This window comes from Pseudorca crassidens, chromosome 8 (genome assembly GCF_039906515.1).
Source record: "Pseudorca crassidens isolate mPseCra1 chromosome 8, mPseCra1.hap1, whole genome shotgun sequence".
NCBI lineage: Eukaryota > Metazoa > Chordata > Mammalia > Artiodactyla > Delphinidae > Pseudorca > Pseudorca crassidens.
This window is the reverse complement of record NC_090303.1, coordinates 10,938,393-10,955,597: the sequence shown is the minus strand read 5'-3', so window position 1 is coordinate 10,955,597 and position 17,205 is coordinate 10,938,393. Positions and strand designations below refer to the sequence as shown.

Below are 17,205 nucleotides of genomic sequence, written 5' to 3'. Positions count from 1 at the left end.
ATCACAACAGGATACCGACACTGACAGCAGTCAAGCCACAGAGGTCTACATCACTCCAGCGGTCATTCCTGCTGCCCCTCTGTAGCCACACTTACTCCCCTTCTACCCCACCCCCATGTTTGACCCCTGGCAACCACTGTTCTGTTCTCCATTTCTATAATTTTGTCATTTCAAGAATGTTTTACAAATCACAATATGTAACATTTTGGAATTGGCATTTTTCAGTCAGCATGCTTTTCTAACACTGATTTTTTCCTTCTTAATTGCTGAGTAGCATTCCTTGCCATAGGTGTCCCAGAATTGTTTTAACCATTTACTCACTGAAGGACCTTTGTGTTGTTTCTTCTGTTCTTCGGCTAATAGGGTCTTTTACAGAGCAAAAGTTTTAAACTCTATAGTCCAGTGTATCAATTTTCCCTTTTATGGATCATGTTTTTGGTATCAAGTTTAAGAACTCTTTTCTTAGCTCTAGATCCTGAAGATTTTCTCCTGTATTTTTCTAAAGGTTTTATAGTTTTGCATTTAACATTTAACTCTGTGATCCATTTTGAGTTCATTTCTGTATAGGATATGAAGTTTAGATCAAGGTTTGTTTATTTTTGGCCTGTGGATGTCAATCACTCCAGCACCATTAACTGAAAAGTTTGTCTTTCTTATCATTGAATTGCTTTTATACACTTTTATCAAAAATCAGTTGGACTTATTCAGTGGGTCTGTTTCTGGGTTCTCTATTCTTTTAATAGGTGTGTCTCTCCACCAGTACCACACTGTCTTGATTACTGTAGCTGCTGAACTTTATTTTCCTTTTCCAGAATTGCCTTGGCTGTTCTAGGGCCTGTCTCTTTCCATGTAAATTTTAGAATAAGCTTGTCTACATTTACAAAAACTCTTGCTGACATTTTGGGAGGAATTGTGTTAAACCTATAGATGAATTTAAGGAGAATTGACATCTTTACTATGTTGCCCTTCAATCCATGAACATAGTATGTCTCACTTATTTAGATCTTTGATTTCTTTCATCAGCTTTTTGTAGTTTTCAGCATACAAATTCTGTACATGTTTTGTTAGATTTACATGTCAGTACTTCCTGTTTTTAAAAAAAATTTAGTGTCCATCTATTCATTACTAATATCTTGAAGTACAATTGATTGTTTTTATGTTGTGTCCTGTGACCTTGCTGAGCTCACTTATTCTAAGACTTTTTTTTTTTTAGTAGATTCTTTAGAATTTTGGGGGTAGACAGTCATCTCACTTGAAAATAGGAACAATTATTTCTTCGTTTCCAATCTGTTTGCCTTTTATTTCCTTTTCTTGCCCAATTGCCCTGGTTGGACCTTCCAGTACCATGTTGACTAAGAGGCATAAGAATGAACATCCTTGCTTTGTTCCTGATCAATGGTGGATTACATCGATTGATTTTCAAGTACTGAACCCAACTTACATGTACTGCTGGAATAAACCTCAATTGGTCATGGTATATAATTCTTTGTGCATATTGCTGCATCTATATATATATGTATTTGTATCTGTATTCGTAGGGAATATTGGTCTGTAATTTTTTTTTCCTGTCTTTGTCTGCTCTTGGTATCAGGGTAATTCTAGCTTTGTAAAATAAGCTGAGAAGTTTCCTTCCTACTCTAATTCCTGAAAGAGACTGTGTAGAGTTGGTGTTAATTCTTCTTTAAACATCCAGTAGAATTCCCCAGCAAAACCATATGGGTTTGGATTTCTTTTTCAGAAGCTTTTTATTTATGAATTTGATTTCTTTAAAAGTTAGAGCTATTCAGATTATCTCTTTCATAGTGGGTGGGTAACAGCAGTTTGTGTTGTTCTAGGAATGGTTTGTTTACATCTGAGTTGTCAAGTGTATGTTGTTCATAGTATTCCCTTAGTATCTTTTTGATATCTGCAGGGTCTGTATTGATATCCCCTTTTATTCCTGATACTGGTAATTTGTGTTTTCTTTTTTTCTGTTAGTCCTTTTAGAAGTTTGTCAATGTTACTGATCTTTCCAAAGAACCAGCTGTTTCATTGATTTTTCTGTTTTGCTGTTTTCAGTTTCATTGATTTCTGTTCTTATCTTTATTTCCTTACTTCTGCTTTCTTTGTATTTTTTTTTCCTTCTTTTTCTAGGTTCTTGTGGTAAGATCTTATAGATTACTGATTAGAGCCTTTTCCTCTTCTCTAATGTTTGCATTTACTGCTATAAATTTCCCTGTCAGAACTGCTTTAGCTGTCCTACAAACTTTGACATACTGTATTTTCGTTTCCATTCAGTTCAGTGTATTTTCTGATACCCCTTAATATTTCTTCTTTGACTCATGGATTATTTAGAGGGTGTTGTTTAGTTTCCAAGAATTTGGAGATTTTCCTTTTATATTTCTCTTATTGATTTCTAGTTTGATTCCATTGTTGTTGGAGAATGTACTCCGTATAATTCCAGGTCTGCTAAATTTTTTTGTTTTTGGCTTCGTCGAGCCTTAGTCGCAGCACGCGGGATCTTTTGTTACAGCACGTGGGCTTCTCCAGTTGCATCGCACTGGCTTCTCTCTAGTTGCGACGCACAGGCTTAGTTGCCCCATGGCATGTGGGATCCTAGTTCCGCGACCAGAGATCGAACCCACATCCCCTGAATTGGAAGGCAGATGCTTAACCACTGGACCACCGGGGAAGTCCCTCAGTTCTGCTAAATTTGTTGAGGTGTTTTTATGGCCCACTATATTGTCTGAATTGGCATTTGTTCCATGGACATTTGGAAAGAATGCATACTCTGCTGTTGTTTGGTGAAGTGTTCTATAAATGTCCATTAGATCCTGTCAGTTATAGAGTCTTTCTATATCTTTGGCAACTTTCTATCTACTTTTTTAGTTGATTATTGAGTGAAGGGCTTTGAAGCCTCCAGACGAACTGTGGGTTTGTCTGTTTTTCTTTTCAGTCCTCAGTTTTGGTGGTTTTTTTCCCACATATTTTGCATCTCTGTTGTTTGGTGCACGCACATTTAGAATTGCTATGTCTTCTGGGTGGATTGATCTTTTTATCATACAGTGTCCCTCTCTGTCTCTAGTAATTTTCTTTGCTCTAATATATACTTTATCTGATGATAATATAGCTACTCCTGCTTTTGTTGGACATGTTTTACATGACATATCTTCTTCCATCCTTTTACTTTCAGTCTGCCTAAATCACTGTATTTGAAGTCAAGCATATAGTTGAGTCCTGTTTTTTTAATCCACTCCGTCAATCTCTGTCATTTAAGTAGTATATTTAAACCATTTATATTTAATGTAACTATTGATATGTTAGGGCTTAAGTCTACCATTTTATCCTTCATTTTGTTTGACCCTATTCATTTCTCTGCTTTCTTTTTCCTGACTTCCTCTAGGTTTTTAAACCTATACTTTAAAATTCCACTTTTATTTATATATAGTCTTTTTGATCATCTCTCTTTGTGTTTTTAGTGGTTTTTAGCCTTTTTAGTGGCTGTTTAGGTGTTATATCACTACATAACTTATCACAATCTAATGGTGTCATCATTTTACCAGTTCAAGTGAAGTGTACTTACCTCCCTTTACATCCCTTCCTTCTCTCCATGTAAAATATATAGTTATCTTAAACATTTCCTCTACATATGTTTAGAACTGCATCAGATAATATTACAAATTTTGCTTCAATCATCAAACATAATTTAGAAGACCCACGAGGAGAAGGAAAGTCTTTTATTTACCTGTATTTTTTAGTTCCATGTTCTTTCTTCCTTCCTCCTGTCTGATTCCTTCTGGTATCATTTCCTTTCTGTTTACAACTTCTTTTAGCCATTCATTTAGGATGACAGATTCTCTTAGTTCTCTTCATCTGAAAATGTTTTGATTTCTCCTTCATTCCTATAGGATATTATCACTCTGTATAGGATTCTGGGGAAACAGTTCTTTTCTTTCAGCTCTTGGTAAGTGTGGTGCTACTTCCTTCTGGTCTCCATGGCTTCTGTTGAGAAATCCTCTACTATTTTGTCCTCTGTTGTTTTGTCCTCTGTTGAGAAATCCACTGTTATTTGAGTTGTTTTGCCCTCTAGGCAAAGTGTCACTATATTCTGGCTGCTTTCAAGATTTTTTGTCTTTAAATTCAGAAGTTTAACTGTAACATATTTTGACATGGATTTCTTTGGCTTTATTTTGTGAGTTCCCTGAGTTTCTTGAGTCTGTGGAGTAAGTCTTCTGCCATATTTGGGAAGTTTTGAGCCTCCCGCTTTCTCTTCTCCTTCTGGGATTCATCAACACAACCGTGAAATCTTTTGTTACAGCATCACACGTCCCTAGGACTTTCTTCCGTTTTCTTCCCCCCAATCTGTTTCTCTGTATTCTTCAGGTTGGTTGATTTCTGTTGTTCTCCCTTTAAGTTCACTGATCCTCTGTCCTCTGATAATGCCATTGAGCCCGTTTATTAAGTTTTAATTTGGGTTATTATATTTTGCAGTTTCAAAATTTCCCATTTTGTGCTTCTTTGTATCTTAATTTTTTGCAGAGACTTTCTGTGTGTTTGCTGAGACTTAATTTTTTTTTTCATGTCTCATGTTTTAATTGCTCACTGAAATCATTTGATAATGGCTTCTTGAGAATCTTAGATAATCTAACATCTTAGTGTCTATTGATTATCTTTTCTCGTTCAATCTGACATATTCCTGGTTCTTGTTATAAGTGATTTTTCTTTTTTTTTTAATATTGAAACCAGGACGTTTTGGGTATTATGAGATGGGATCTTGTTGAAATCTTTGTTATAGCAAGGCTCCTCTGAACACTGCAGTAGGGAGGGGCCCACCTAGTTACTCCCCGGTGGAGATGGACATTCTGGGCCCCAAAGTCTCTGTTGACATTAGGGTGGGGGAGTGGGCTAGTGCATTACCTCCCAGAGGGAATGAAAGTTTGGGCTTCCTCTTGGGCCTTCTTTGAAACCTTTGGGTGGGGTCAGAGGTCAGAGTGCACTGCAGCCTGACAAGGGTGTTGATGGGGCTGCAGTGTGTTCCGTATGTTTGGGTGGAACAGAGCAGTTACAGTCTAAAAGTTTTCTGTCCTGCGAGGCTGCCTTTCTCCTGGTCCTTTAAAGAGAGCAGCTTTTGTTGGGGCTTTTTCTGTCTACACCTGTAGAAGTTTCCACATTCTTTGCTCCAAGTCTGGGATATGGGAGCCCAAAAGGAAACCTAGGGACCTCCTTGGCTGATTGGCTTTTTTCTCCACCCTTTGGCGTCATCTTACATTTGTTTTATATATGATATCTGGGGTTTTTAGTTGCACTTGGTGGGGGAATAGGTAGGCATATGTCTATACTACCTTCCCAGACGTCTGTAGATTTAAGTTGTCAAATGACTGAAGAACTCAGAAGCAAGGCCAGCAGTTTTGAAGTTCAGTAGTAGAGCCCAAGAATGATCAGTTCACGGTGATGGAAATGAAGAATCACACATGTGGTGAGGCCAAGGGCTCTTCATGCTGAAAGGTCACGACAAGCCCACGTTCTCCTCTGGGACACACAGGTCGTTGGTTAACTCCACAATCAAAATGTTCAAACTGTTCCCAACAGAGTGTGCACTCTTTGGATACCCCGGTTCCCTTAGCCCCCACTGCTGAGTGTTCCCATGAGCTAGGAAAAGTGTCCCCCAAATAACTCTGGTTTTCCTCCATAAACACTGAGAGCTGGGCTGTGAAGGGCCAGAGCCATGCTTTATCAGGCCCACGTGATGGCCCATCCTCATTCTTGATAGAATAACAGCAGGAAACGGGTGCATAGCTTAACCAAGCCACTCTACCATCACCACCACCACCCCAAGGTGAAAAAAAGCCAGGTTGCTTTTGTTTTAATAAAACAAAAAAAGGTTGAAAAACATAGAATTTGCTTTTAAAAGTTAAAAAAAAAAAAAGTGTCCTAGAGCATTAGATAAATAAAAGCTGTGGTTCCCAAGCCAGCTTGAATAGGATCATCCAGGGATGTTCATGGCCCATCCATGACCAATTGAGTCAAGTCCTGGCATTGGAGCCTGGAAATGTGCATTTTTACAAGTCTCCCAAATTCCCTAGAGATTTGGATACACAGCTGTGTTTGCAAGCGACTGCTTGGGTCCCTTACTGGGCCCTCTGTCTTATTTACACTTAATTAGGCCAGGAAATGGGAGACTGTCTGATCTTGCACAGTCAGGTGTTAGAGACTGTGGGTGCTCGTTTCACATTTCATCCTGGCGTCTGGGATTGTGAACTGCACCTTGCCTCACTCCAGCCAGTATCTTGTGGGTGGGAGCCTAACCTATAGTGTCACTGGGCAGTTTTCCTCCAAGTCTCTTCCCCTTTGATAATTATTGCAACATGAAACAAGCGCATAATGCCCTGGAAAGAGCCCCTCCGCTCCATCACGTGTTTGTCAGTTTGAAATATGCTTTCAGATGAGGAGGCACCTTGCACGTGGTGCTCAGCAAATAGCGGTGATGAGTCAGTGATAGTCGGTTCCTTAGCAATTAGTCAGTAAATACGTGTCGGTTTGGACTGGGGAGAGCGATAATCAGATCTGTGACTTACGAGCGCTGTCTGGAGGATGGGTCTTTATGTGCAGTTGGAGGTCTTCCAGGAGATGGTGCCGTCCTTCATCAGAGGTGGCTGTGGAAGCCTCTGCCCTGCTGCCTGGCAGCTCTCCCGCAGGCCACTGGGCTTCTTGGTGACTGTCCCTCACTTCTCAGTCTCCTAGCTTCCACTCACCACATACAAATGCCATCACCATTAAGACATATATGACCTAGTCTAGTCCAGTTCCTCATTTTCTACTTGAATTCTCTCCTTAACTGTTTTTCATTTGCTTTCTGATTGACTTACCCAGTGCCTTTTCAAACCTAAATCGCTTTGTGTCTGTGGGGCCTTGAAATACATTTTTCTCTAAATTATGAATAATTGGTGCACTGGACTAATATATGCATCATATGAATTTATTCTCCTTTACCTGTGATGCCAGTAATATACTCAGCTTCTGTTTGTTGCTAAACTTTGTGTTTCTGGCTGTAATATAGTATTTATTTTCATACATAACAGAGGTTTTTATGATTTTGTTCTTTTTTCTCTCCCCTGGGGAGTCCCTCCCCCTTTTCCTAAACTGTGGCCCCCGTATGGCTGTGCCCATCTCTCCTCACCCCCGTAGGGTTCTACGGCCTGGACGAGTCTGACCTGGACAAGGTCTTCCACCTGCCCACCACCACGTTCATCGGCGGACAGGAGTCGGCCCTTCCGCTGCGGGAGATCATCCGGCGCCTGGAGGTAAGAAAACACAAGTCATTTCCAGAAAACTCCAGTGGACTTGCTAAAAACTTGTGTTGGCCGGAGGCCTCCAGACTAGGTTGTTTTTCTCTTGATCCTATATATTTTTTTAATGTAAGGGAAGGGGAATTGTTTTGTTCTGTTTTTTGCTATTTTGTTGATGAAATTCCATGTTTTTTTTATTTTTACAATCAACCATAACAAAATGTAGACTTTGCTTCCGACTTTAAAAAATGTGTCCTGGGCTTCCCTGGTGGCGCAGTGGTTGGGAGTCCGCCTGCCGATGCAGGGGACACGGGTTCGTGCCCCGGTCCGGGAGGATCCCACATGCCACGGAGCGGCTGGGCCCGTGAGCCATGGTCACTGGGCCTGCGAGTCCGGAGCCTGTGCTCCGCAATGGGAGAGGCCACAACAGTGAGAGGCCCACGTACCAGAAAAAAAAAAAAAAAGTGTCCTAAAGCATTAGGTAAATAAAGGGTGTCATTCCCAAGCCAACTTGAATAGGAACGCCTGGGGAGATTCCTGGCCCACCTATGACCAACTGAGTCAGCTCTGGTTTTGGAGCCTGGAAATGTGCATTTTTACAAATCTCCCAGAGATAGGGATACGCAGCTGTGTTTACAAGCGACTGCTCGAGCCCCAGGTTGTACTGATCCAGCATTTGAAAGGGGCAGAGAGCCATGCACGGCTCTCATTTCATCCAGTGCCAGAACCCAGGAGTTGGGCTGTTGTGGACACTTGGACCTGGACTCCAGGGGTCCCAGCCATAGCACCCCCTGTCCCCAGAGGGCCCCACGTCCAGGGCTCTTCCAAGAGAGCCTACCATTCTGACTTGTCCCAGTTCGGAATACCCCTTCTCGTTGTTTACAGATATTTGTGTACACTCACCCGATGATGGTGGGTTAGGTATGTTTACACGTGACATGTGCGTGCACTGGGCGGCTGTGTGAGCTGACAGAGCTTAAGTATGTTCTTGGTCCTATGACATAATAATCAACTTGCAGCTCTTTGAATATTTAGAGCGAGTGCAATTTCTTGGCTTCCTAACGTCTCACTAGAGAGAGAGAAGCTAAGAATCGGCACCTAAAACTCCCTGCTCTTTTCTCCTGGGGATTGAGCCAAGAACAGGAGAAACAAAATATGATCCAGGGGCCCAGTAACTATGTGTCCAAGTTAATAGCTAAATTCATGCTGATAATAATGGAGACATACTGTTTTTGACCTGATAATTTCCTTTGAGCCTTTAATTGTTCAGTAATGGACATACTGCCCATCAGGCATAAGGAGCACGGGCGTGTTCTCCTGCCTCCATGGGTAAAGGAGGGAGCCCCCTCCCCCTCCCCGCCTCTTCCCTCCCCACTTCCTCCCTCCCCCTCCTCTCCCCCTTTCCCTTCCTTCATTCTCTTCCCCTCTCCCCTTCCCCTCCCCTCTCTCCCCACCCCTTCCTCTCCTCTCTGCTAGGCTTACAACTCAGACTTGGGTCCCAGGGAAGATGCACCCTTTTTTAAGCTGATGGAGGAAGGTTCAAGGTTCATGTTAACAGACGCTGTGGCTGGGCCATGTTTTCTCAAATGTGTTTGTGTAGAAATACACTTTCTTCTGCGACTCAGTAGATCAGGGCACTGTCACTGTACAGCTCCGGTGGAAGTGGTGACTCGCGCTGGCTCTGAAGTCAGGGAAGGCAGGCCAGCACCCCCCATCCCTGGGCTTCTTGTGCATCCAGTTTAAAAGTTCCCAGTTTATCACATGAGGTGTCCTCAGGGAAATATAGTTTTGGAGTTAATGAAAACACCTTAAACACCAAGGTCTTTCCCAGCTCCATTTCCTCTTTTTGTCCCTAGGCAAGATTTTCCTCCTCTTGGCTAGGATGATAGCGAGCGCGTTGTGGTTGGCCATTATTTTGAGTTCAAGCAAATGTCGCTTTGTTGCATTATCATAGAATTAACATGCAGAGGTGCCCACCCCTGCTCTGGTGTCACATCTGGACCCACCACTGGGATCCCAGGCGCATCCTCACCCTGCACTGTGCCAGCCAGTTTCCATGTCTGTTGTGAAAACCAAAGGGGGTCACAGACAGAACCACCAAGCAGAACCCGGCCCTCTAAGTGCTTGGTCAGCATGACTGCTGCGAAGACGTTGAAAGGCATTTGTGGGCTCTAAAACTTATTGTCGGGAGTTCCCTGGTGGCCTAGTGGTTAGGATTCAGCGGTATCACTACCGTGGCCCGGGTTTGATCCCTGGTCAGGGAACTGAGATCCCACAAGATGTGCAGCATGGCCAATATATATATATTAATTAATTTTAAAAAATTATTGTCACACCAGGGCATTGCTTTTTAAATTCCTAAAAGCAGTGGTTAAGAATCCTCCTGCCAATGCAGGGTACATGGGTTTTAGCCCTGGTCCGGGAAGATCCCACATGCCGTGGAGCAGCTAAGCCTGTGCACCACAACTACTGAGCCTGCGCTCTAGAGCCCATGAGCCACAACTACTGAGCCTGCGTGCCGCAACTACTGGAGCCCGCGTGCCTAGAGCCCGTGCTCCGCAACAAGAGAAGCCACCACAACGAGAAGCCCGCACACTGCAACGAAGAGTAGCCCCAGCTTGCCGCAACTAGAGGAAGCCCACACACAGCAATGAAGACCCAACGCAGCCATAAATAAATAAATAAATAAATTTTAAAAATAAATAAATAAAAGCCTGCTAACTTAAGTGGCCACTGAGCTGTGATATCCACTGGCAGCACAGGGCCTTTCTTTCTCAGGGTGGTGGGCACAGTCTGACCTTGAGGTCAGAGAACCTGTCTTCCCCAGGAGCTTCCCCGTCCCTGGGCTGGTGCTTCTGTCCTCCCGCCATGAGGGGAGCATGTCTCGGCTTAGTGGTTCTCACTGTCCCCTCCCTGCCTATTGGGCTCTGTACTCTGTGGAGGAAGTATTTCATGGCCAGGTTCGGAGTGAGAGGAGGTTGTGGGCCCAAACTTGGTGCCCCAGATCACAGCTGGCTCTGTTGCATTTGAAAGGGAGGCCACCTGTTCCTGCCAGCCTTCTGGCTGAGTGGGCAGTCAGCACACCTGGGGGGACATCCCCTTGATTGTGTGTGTGTGCGTGAAAAACAGATGGCGTACTGCCAGCACATTGGGGTGGAGTTCATGTTCATCAATGACCTGGAGCAGTGCCAGTGGATCCGGCAGAAATTCGAGACGCCTGGGATCATGCAGTTCACCAACGAGGAGAAGCGGACCCTGCTGGCCCGGCTAGTGCGCTCTACCAGGTACGGGGCTGCACTGGTCCCGTCAGTGTGGCACAGCTTGTTGACAGGGGTGGGTGGGTTTGGAGTGTGGCCACAGCCCCACGAGAGCAAGGTTGGCCCTGGTGACTTGGCTCTTCAGAGTGGCTTGTTTCCTGTCCAGGTTTGAGGAGTTCCTGCAGCGGAAATGGTCATCTGAGAAGCGCTTTGGTCTCGAAGGCTGCGAGGTGCTGATTCCTGCCCTCAAGACCATCATTGACAAGTCAAGTGAGAACGGAGTGGACTACGTGATCATGGGGATGCCGCACAGGTACCTGGCTGCCCTTCATGCATCCAGAGCACGGGGTGGGGCACTAGGCAAGCAAGGAGGCTGGCTCGCCTGGAACGCACTTGCACCCCTGTCCTGGGACAGCCATCGCCACAGCATCCCCCTCCCTCAGTAGCCACTGTCACACTCAAGGCCGTAGTGGTTTTAGGCAGGCATCTTGGCCTCATGCCCTTGTCGGGATCACTACTGAGGGAGGTTAACCTAGAGGGAAGGCTGCTCGGTGACGTGGAGCGGAGACCTCAGCTTGAGGCGGCAGCGGAGGCTGAGGGTGGAGCGTTCGCCGCAGGCCGGCAGTGTTTCTCCGTTTTCTACCTTTCTTCCTCCCACCTCGTCGTGGCCCTGGGTGCCGGGCAAGCAGAGGCTGAGTGTCCCACATCAGCTCTGCTCTCAGCTCCTCTCGGGCTGCAAACCGAGGCACTGCCTGTCCATCGGGGGAGGAAGGGGCTAGAACAGCATTGCCTGCTGCCTGGAACACAGCTCAGGCCCTGCTCGCTCCTCTGTGTACCAGAGGGCGGCTGAACGTGCTTGCAAACGTCATCAGGAAGGAGCTGGAGCAGATTTTCTGTCAGTTCGACTCAAAGCTGGAGGCAGCTGATGAGGTGAGACACCTGATTTCTTTTAGAAACTAGCATAGCTCCGACCCACACCAGACCCTGGTTCCACTTGTTTCTCCGGAAGCACCTGGGCCTGGGATCCTCCATACCACTCACAAAGGAGGTGGCCGGTGGCCGACCTCCTGGAGAAAAAAGAGATCAGAGGCTTGGCAGCCCCCGCAGTCCTCCCCACTGGGGTTTGGGATGTGCGCCTCTGGTTGAGGGACCTTCTCCCTGTGCCCTAGGTAGAGCCGTTCTGGGGAAAGGCTTTCCATCCTTCCAGGAATGGGGGTTCTGGGAGGAGAAGTAACACAGGACAGGGCTGTCGTGAAGAGTAAGCATCTCCACGCCCAGGATGAAGACTGACTGTTTGTACCTTCAGGGTTCTGGAGACGTGAAGTACCACCTGGGCATGTATCACCGGCGGATCAACCGTGTGACCGACAGGAACATCACCCTGTCGCTGGTGGCGAACCCTTCCCACCTGGAGGCTGCCGATCCCGTGGTGATGGGCAAGACCAAAGCTGAGCAGTTTTACTGCGGGGACACCGAGGGAAAGAAGGTAAGGCCACGGGGACTGGCCAGGGGCAGCCCTGAGGCCACATGGTCCAGGACCGGCTCACAGCCTCAGGCACGTCCCAGACCTCATGTTTCTGGAATTTAACAAAATATTCTGAATGGATCTTGAAAGAGTAGCCATAGTATTAATAAATTAATCCGTTACAGTTAATGCTTCCTTCCAAGTTGTGACCACCAGAGCTAGGTGGGGAGTAGATTGCTTTCATTGTCACCACACCTGTGGAGAAGCTAGTCTTGTACAGTATCATGGCGGACAAAGAGCCTTTGTCACTGAACAGGAGGAGAGAGTCTTAAGGAAAAGATGTGGGTGAGCCTAAAGGAGGAACTGTAAAACTGACAGATGGGGGGCTTCCCTGGTGGCGCGGTGGTTGAGAGTCCGCCTGCCGATGCAGGGGACGCAGGTTCGTGCCCCGGTCCGGGAAGATCGCACATGCCGCGGAGCGGCTGGGCCTGTGAGCCGTGGCCGCTGAGCCTGCGCGTCCGGAGCCTGTGCTCCGCAACGGGAGAGGCCACGGCAGTGAGAGGCCCGCGTACCGCAAAAAAAAAAAAAAAAATACAGATGGGAGGAGAGGTGTTCGAGTTTGTAGCAGGGTGGCACCGTTTAGAGATGGAGAACAGCTCGAGTTCCGGGGGGCCCTGGTACCGGCATTTTCCAGGTGTGTGACGCTGAATGTTTAATGTTGGTTGGACAGCCTACTTAAGTATAGAAATCCTCAATGGATTTTAACTGTTTGTCCTTGTTTAACCTCAAAGTAGAAGTCTGTCTGTAACAAATTGTACAGTTCTTATTACTTAATGATAACCTCAAAGCCAAGCAATAAGAAAAATCAAGTTTTTGTAATGTCTGCGTGTGCATTCTGGGGCATGTTCAAAGTCAGCATCACCACCCTACTCTCAAGCATCTCTTGTTCTTCCTAGAAATAGGGTCATATGTGAGGAAGCTAACAGAACATACACAATGTGATGTAAAGCTGCAGGTTCACTGGTAAAGAACTTCAGAAGAGGTATATGGGTGTGGAAGGAAGTGGAATGAAAGGCAGTCAAATCCTCTCATCGATAGAGTAGGTAGTTGTCATATTTAATTAAAGAAACAGCAGGATTTAGGTAGATGGGAAGAAAAGGACATTCTCTGGAGATGAAAGAAGGACAAGGATGGAGGTGGGGTTGTGCTGTGGGCAGAGCAGGGAGGAGCTGGGCAGGGCAGCCTGGCCCAGGGGTGCCCTGGAGAGGGGTCAGACTTTTTAGAGGTGGAACCAAGCATTAGTCTACTAGGTTCTATAATTGAAAACACTGTGAGTCTACTCGTACTGTGTTTGCACAGTTAGAGGGTAACGGGATCCCGACTAGAGGTGGCATTGGGAACAGGAAGTGGTTCCTGCACCACAAAGAGTGTGGCCCACGGGGAGGGTGTCGGGACATGAGAGTTACTTTGCTGAGCTTGGGGGCCTGGATGGTGCCTCAGAAACTCCAAGAGGGTAGAAAGTGGCTTCCTGTGCAGCCCCCGAGACCACCAGTGACACTGGCCGGGGACGGATAGGGAGGAAACCAGCATCAGTGACCAGTGCCTCCAGCATTTCCGCTGTCTGTGGCTGGGACCCTTGCCCAGGCATTTGGGGCCAGGGAAGGGAACAGGATTGCAGAAAACTTTGTGACATCCACGTTCATAAATTACAGACGAAAAGCCACTCCAGCATCGCTTGCTTAGAATGCTGGAGACATCCTGAAAAGGAATGAAAGAACTAGGGAGAAGTGGTGGAGGGTGTCTAACATGCTTCAGATGATCACAGCAATCCATCCTGTGAGGCCAGGAGAGGCTGATTAGCCCTGTGTGGTCACCAGGCACTTGTCTGAGGGAGTGCCCTGTCCATGGGAGTGCCCTGCCTGGCGTGGACGGCCCATCCCTCCAGGCCCCTGCCCCCGCCCCTCTATCTGAGCCCACCCTTGCCAGTGCTCAGCGGGCGGGTCCAGACCCCACCAGTCCTTCACACCTGCTCTCCTGGCTACTCTTCCCAAACCCTTAGGCAATTATCTGATTTCTGTTAAACCCAGAATCCAGGGAGCTGGAGTGTTTGTTACATAACCTTCAGTGTTTCAGAAAAAAACTATGTAATTTCTATAAATGTGGCCAAGGTTGTTCTATAACCTGGTGCAAGACTGAGCCTGACCCAGCTTGGCTCAGGGCTGATGTGGCCCTTGGGCCATTCATGTGGGAAAGCAGCTCCCTAGCGCCGCGGGTGGCCTGCCACGGATGGAGGCCCGCTCCTACCTGGGTCCAGATCGGGCCGCCAGGGTGTGTGATTTTAGCAAGCAGCGCTGTGCTGAGGAACACAAGGGACCGAGTGCAGCCTAGCAAGGGGCACAATACAGCTTCTCCAGAAGATCAAGAGAAACAGCGTGAGGAGAGGGGAGGCTGACCCTGAGGTGCCCGACGGCAGAAGGCCGAGGTTGTACAGAGAAGGCTCTGCAGAGAAACGCGCGTCCTGGCGAGCAGGAAGAGGCACCGTGTCCCCCGGTCGTTTGGGCCCTGGCAAGGCTGCAATCCTCTGAGGAGGTCCCTGCGCAGACCCGACACTTGTGTCCACTTCCACCCGTCCCAGACAGTGTCCCTGTGTCCCTCAGGGCAGGACACATGGGGTTCTGCTAAAAAAAAAAATCTAGATTTTTGTCCCTGAAGAGCACGTGGACCTTCTCTTCCTGGCGCTGCGGACCAGGGAGGTGACAGGAGCTGAGTAAACACAGCAAGAGGGCGTCAAGGAGCAGGGGTGGCAGGGCCGTGGGGCTGTACCAAGCAAACAGGTAATGTGCTGAGGACAGTGGGAACAGTGTCTCACGGGGTAGGAGATGTTTATAAACGCGGAAGGAGGAAGGCCCAGAAAAAGGGTTGGAATTGGAGGCATCACAGTTGTGCAGTGTACAGATTTAGAAATCTCTGTGTGCGTGAACCCGTGCTTCTGGTTTTTGGCTCTGTGCTGGAAGAGCCTAGAAGTGTGATGTTTCTAGTGGTGATGAGCACACAAATACTAGTCTTCAGTGCCGTCCTCCACTGAAGGAACCAGGCTCCTTAGAGAAGTGTCTGATTCCAGGGCTGGGCAGGAACAGTGCAGCAGGGGGCTGAAATCTCTGTTGTGCCAGAAAGCACGGAGGCCCCCACGAGCCATGGGGCCTGTCCAGATGGCACGGGACCCCCACGCCAAGTATGGGGCAGTGTGAGCATCCAAATAACTACAGATACTGGTCAGTTACAGCCAGTTGAATAAAACAGGAATCCGGGAGCACATATTAATACAAATAAATAAAAGTCGAGAAGAGAAAGCTTTTATGGAATGCCAGCGCGTGAAGGCAGGAGTGACACCTGGCAGCATCCCGGGGTGCCGCTCAGGCTGCTGGGTGGGTGGAGGTGTGGTAAGGAGCAAGATCTAGAAGTTCTCCTCACTGTTCTCGTTACCGAGGAGAAATGGCAAGTTTAAAGGGAGAAACACAGACTTCCTGGCGGTCCAGTGGTTAAGACTCTGCACTTCCACTGCAGGGGGTGCAGGTTCGATCCCTGGTTGAGGAACTAGGATCCCACATGCTGCGCAGCGTGACCAAAAAAAAAAAAAAAAAAGGGAGAAACAGACAGCTACCTGTCCATGTGATCCAAGTCAACTTCATCCACGTGGGGTAGGCCAGCTCTGGCATCCCCTGGTACGGAATGCACCGTTCCTGAGTCTGGTCACACAGGACCATCAGAGCCCAAGGCCTGTCCGCGACGTGGAGACGGGAGACACAATGGGCTGCTCCAGGTCGAGAGGCTAAAGAGGCGTGGCCCTAAGAGCACGTCCACGTGGGGTCTGGGCCAGCATTGCTTTCCTGATGAGAGGGTCCTGCGTGGTGGGTTCAGGGGTGATGGGCATTGGCTCTGCAGCAGATGATGGCAGGGTGGCTGGTGTGCAGACATGGAGGGCACCCTCGTGGAGCACATTCTCAGGGGGAAGGGGGTGCTGGGGGGGCCTGGGGGGTCTTTGTGCCTTCCTGCCATTTTCTTTCTAAGTTCGAAATTATCTCAAAATACATCATTTTTTGAAAAGTGGATTGTGACTGAATCTCCAGTGTGCCTTGTGGACGTGGTGGTCAGGACCATGTCACATTTGGGGTCTCCTTTGCATGTCTGCAGGTCATGTCCATCCTTCTGCACGGGGATGCTGCGTTTGCCGGCCAGGGCATCGTGTACGAGACCTTCCACCTGAGTGACCTGCCGTCCTACACGACTCACGGCACTGTCCACGTGGTCGTCAACAACCAGGTAACCTGGGCTCCAGGCGGGCTCTGGGGTCTTTGCAGCAGAGAAGGCTGTGGAGGCCACAGCATCAATTAGACTTTCTCCTGAGGCTTCTACGCTCACATCAGCCTTACTTAGAATGACATGGTTTCATCATTTAATACATTTGTTGTTTTCTGATTAATAAACTTGGACAAACAGGAAACTTTCTTTAAAGTGGAGAGATTTTAATTACAGTGTTTTAAGATCATGGTGTTATTTCAGAATATTTTCTTCCATATCCACAAGCATATAGGTGGCTTTCCTCTTTTAAGAAACTGGGTTCCATACACACAGTTTTATATCCACTTCTTATTTACCACAGTGTTTTCTCATGTGGTATATATTCTTAAAATATTAATTTTAATGGAAATAATTCATTATAGGTTGTTTCATAAAATAGATATTGAAAAGGTGCCAAGGAAAGAGAAAGGTCTAAAAACAACCTCTGAACTGTGTTTTAAACAGATGACCAAACACAGAGAGTCTTTACTGCTTTTTGGGTAGGGGCTGAGATGCTAACAGGAATGGTCTTCAATCTGGAAGAGTACAGCAAAGACCATTCACAGGGATTGGAAGCCCAAGACACAGGGGGATTTTTTTTTTTTAAAGAAAAAAGTTTTTCCATGAGTAGTCTCCAGAGTCAGGTGAATTCCATCCCAGGAGTTTTTTGCTTGGTTGATTGGTTGGGTTTTTTTGGTGCGGTTTTTTGGGGGTTTTTTTGATTATTTATTCTTTTTTTAAAATTAATTTATTTGTTTATTTTTGGCTGCGTTGTGTCTTCATTGCTGCACGTGGGCTTTCTCTAGTTGGGGCTGCTCTTCATTGTGGTGCGCGGGCTTCTCAGTGCGGTGGCTGCTCTTGTTGTGGAGCACGGGCTTTA

At 46.8% G+C, this 17,205-nt stretch overlaps 1 protein-coding gene across 5 annotated transcripts in view; it reads left to right on the top strand.

Annotated features, from left to right (window-relative positions):
- The window catches only part of OGDH (oxoglutarate dehydrogenase), a 76,932-nt gene that overhangs the window by 37,499 nt on the left and 22,228 nt on the right, over nucleotides 1–17,205 (top strand). For all 5 annotated transcript variants that reach the window (XM_067745773.1, XM_067745769.1, XM_067745772.1 and 2 more), the window contains 6 exons: nucleotides 7,165–7,280; nucleotides 10,395–10,549; nucleotides 10,689–10,835; nucleotides 11,362–11,452; nucleotides 11,829–12,008; nucleotides 16,179–16,307. In XM_067745773.1, coding sequence (XP_067601874.1) covers nucleotides 7,165–7,280; nucleotides 10,395–10,549; nucleotides 10,689–10,835; nucleotides 11,362–11,452; nucleotides 11,829–12,008; nucleotides 16,179–16,307 — 818 coding nt within the window. The remainder of the gene's footprint in view (nucleotides 1–7,164; nucleotides 7,281–10,394; nucleotides 10,550–10,688; nucleotides 10,836–11,361; nucleotides 11,453–11,828; nucleotides 12,009–16,178; nucleotides 16,308–17,205) is intronic.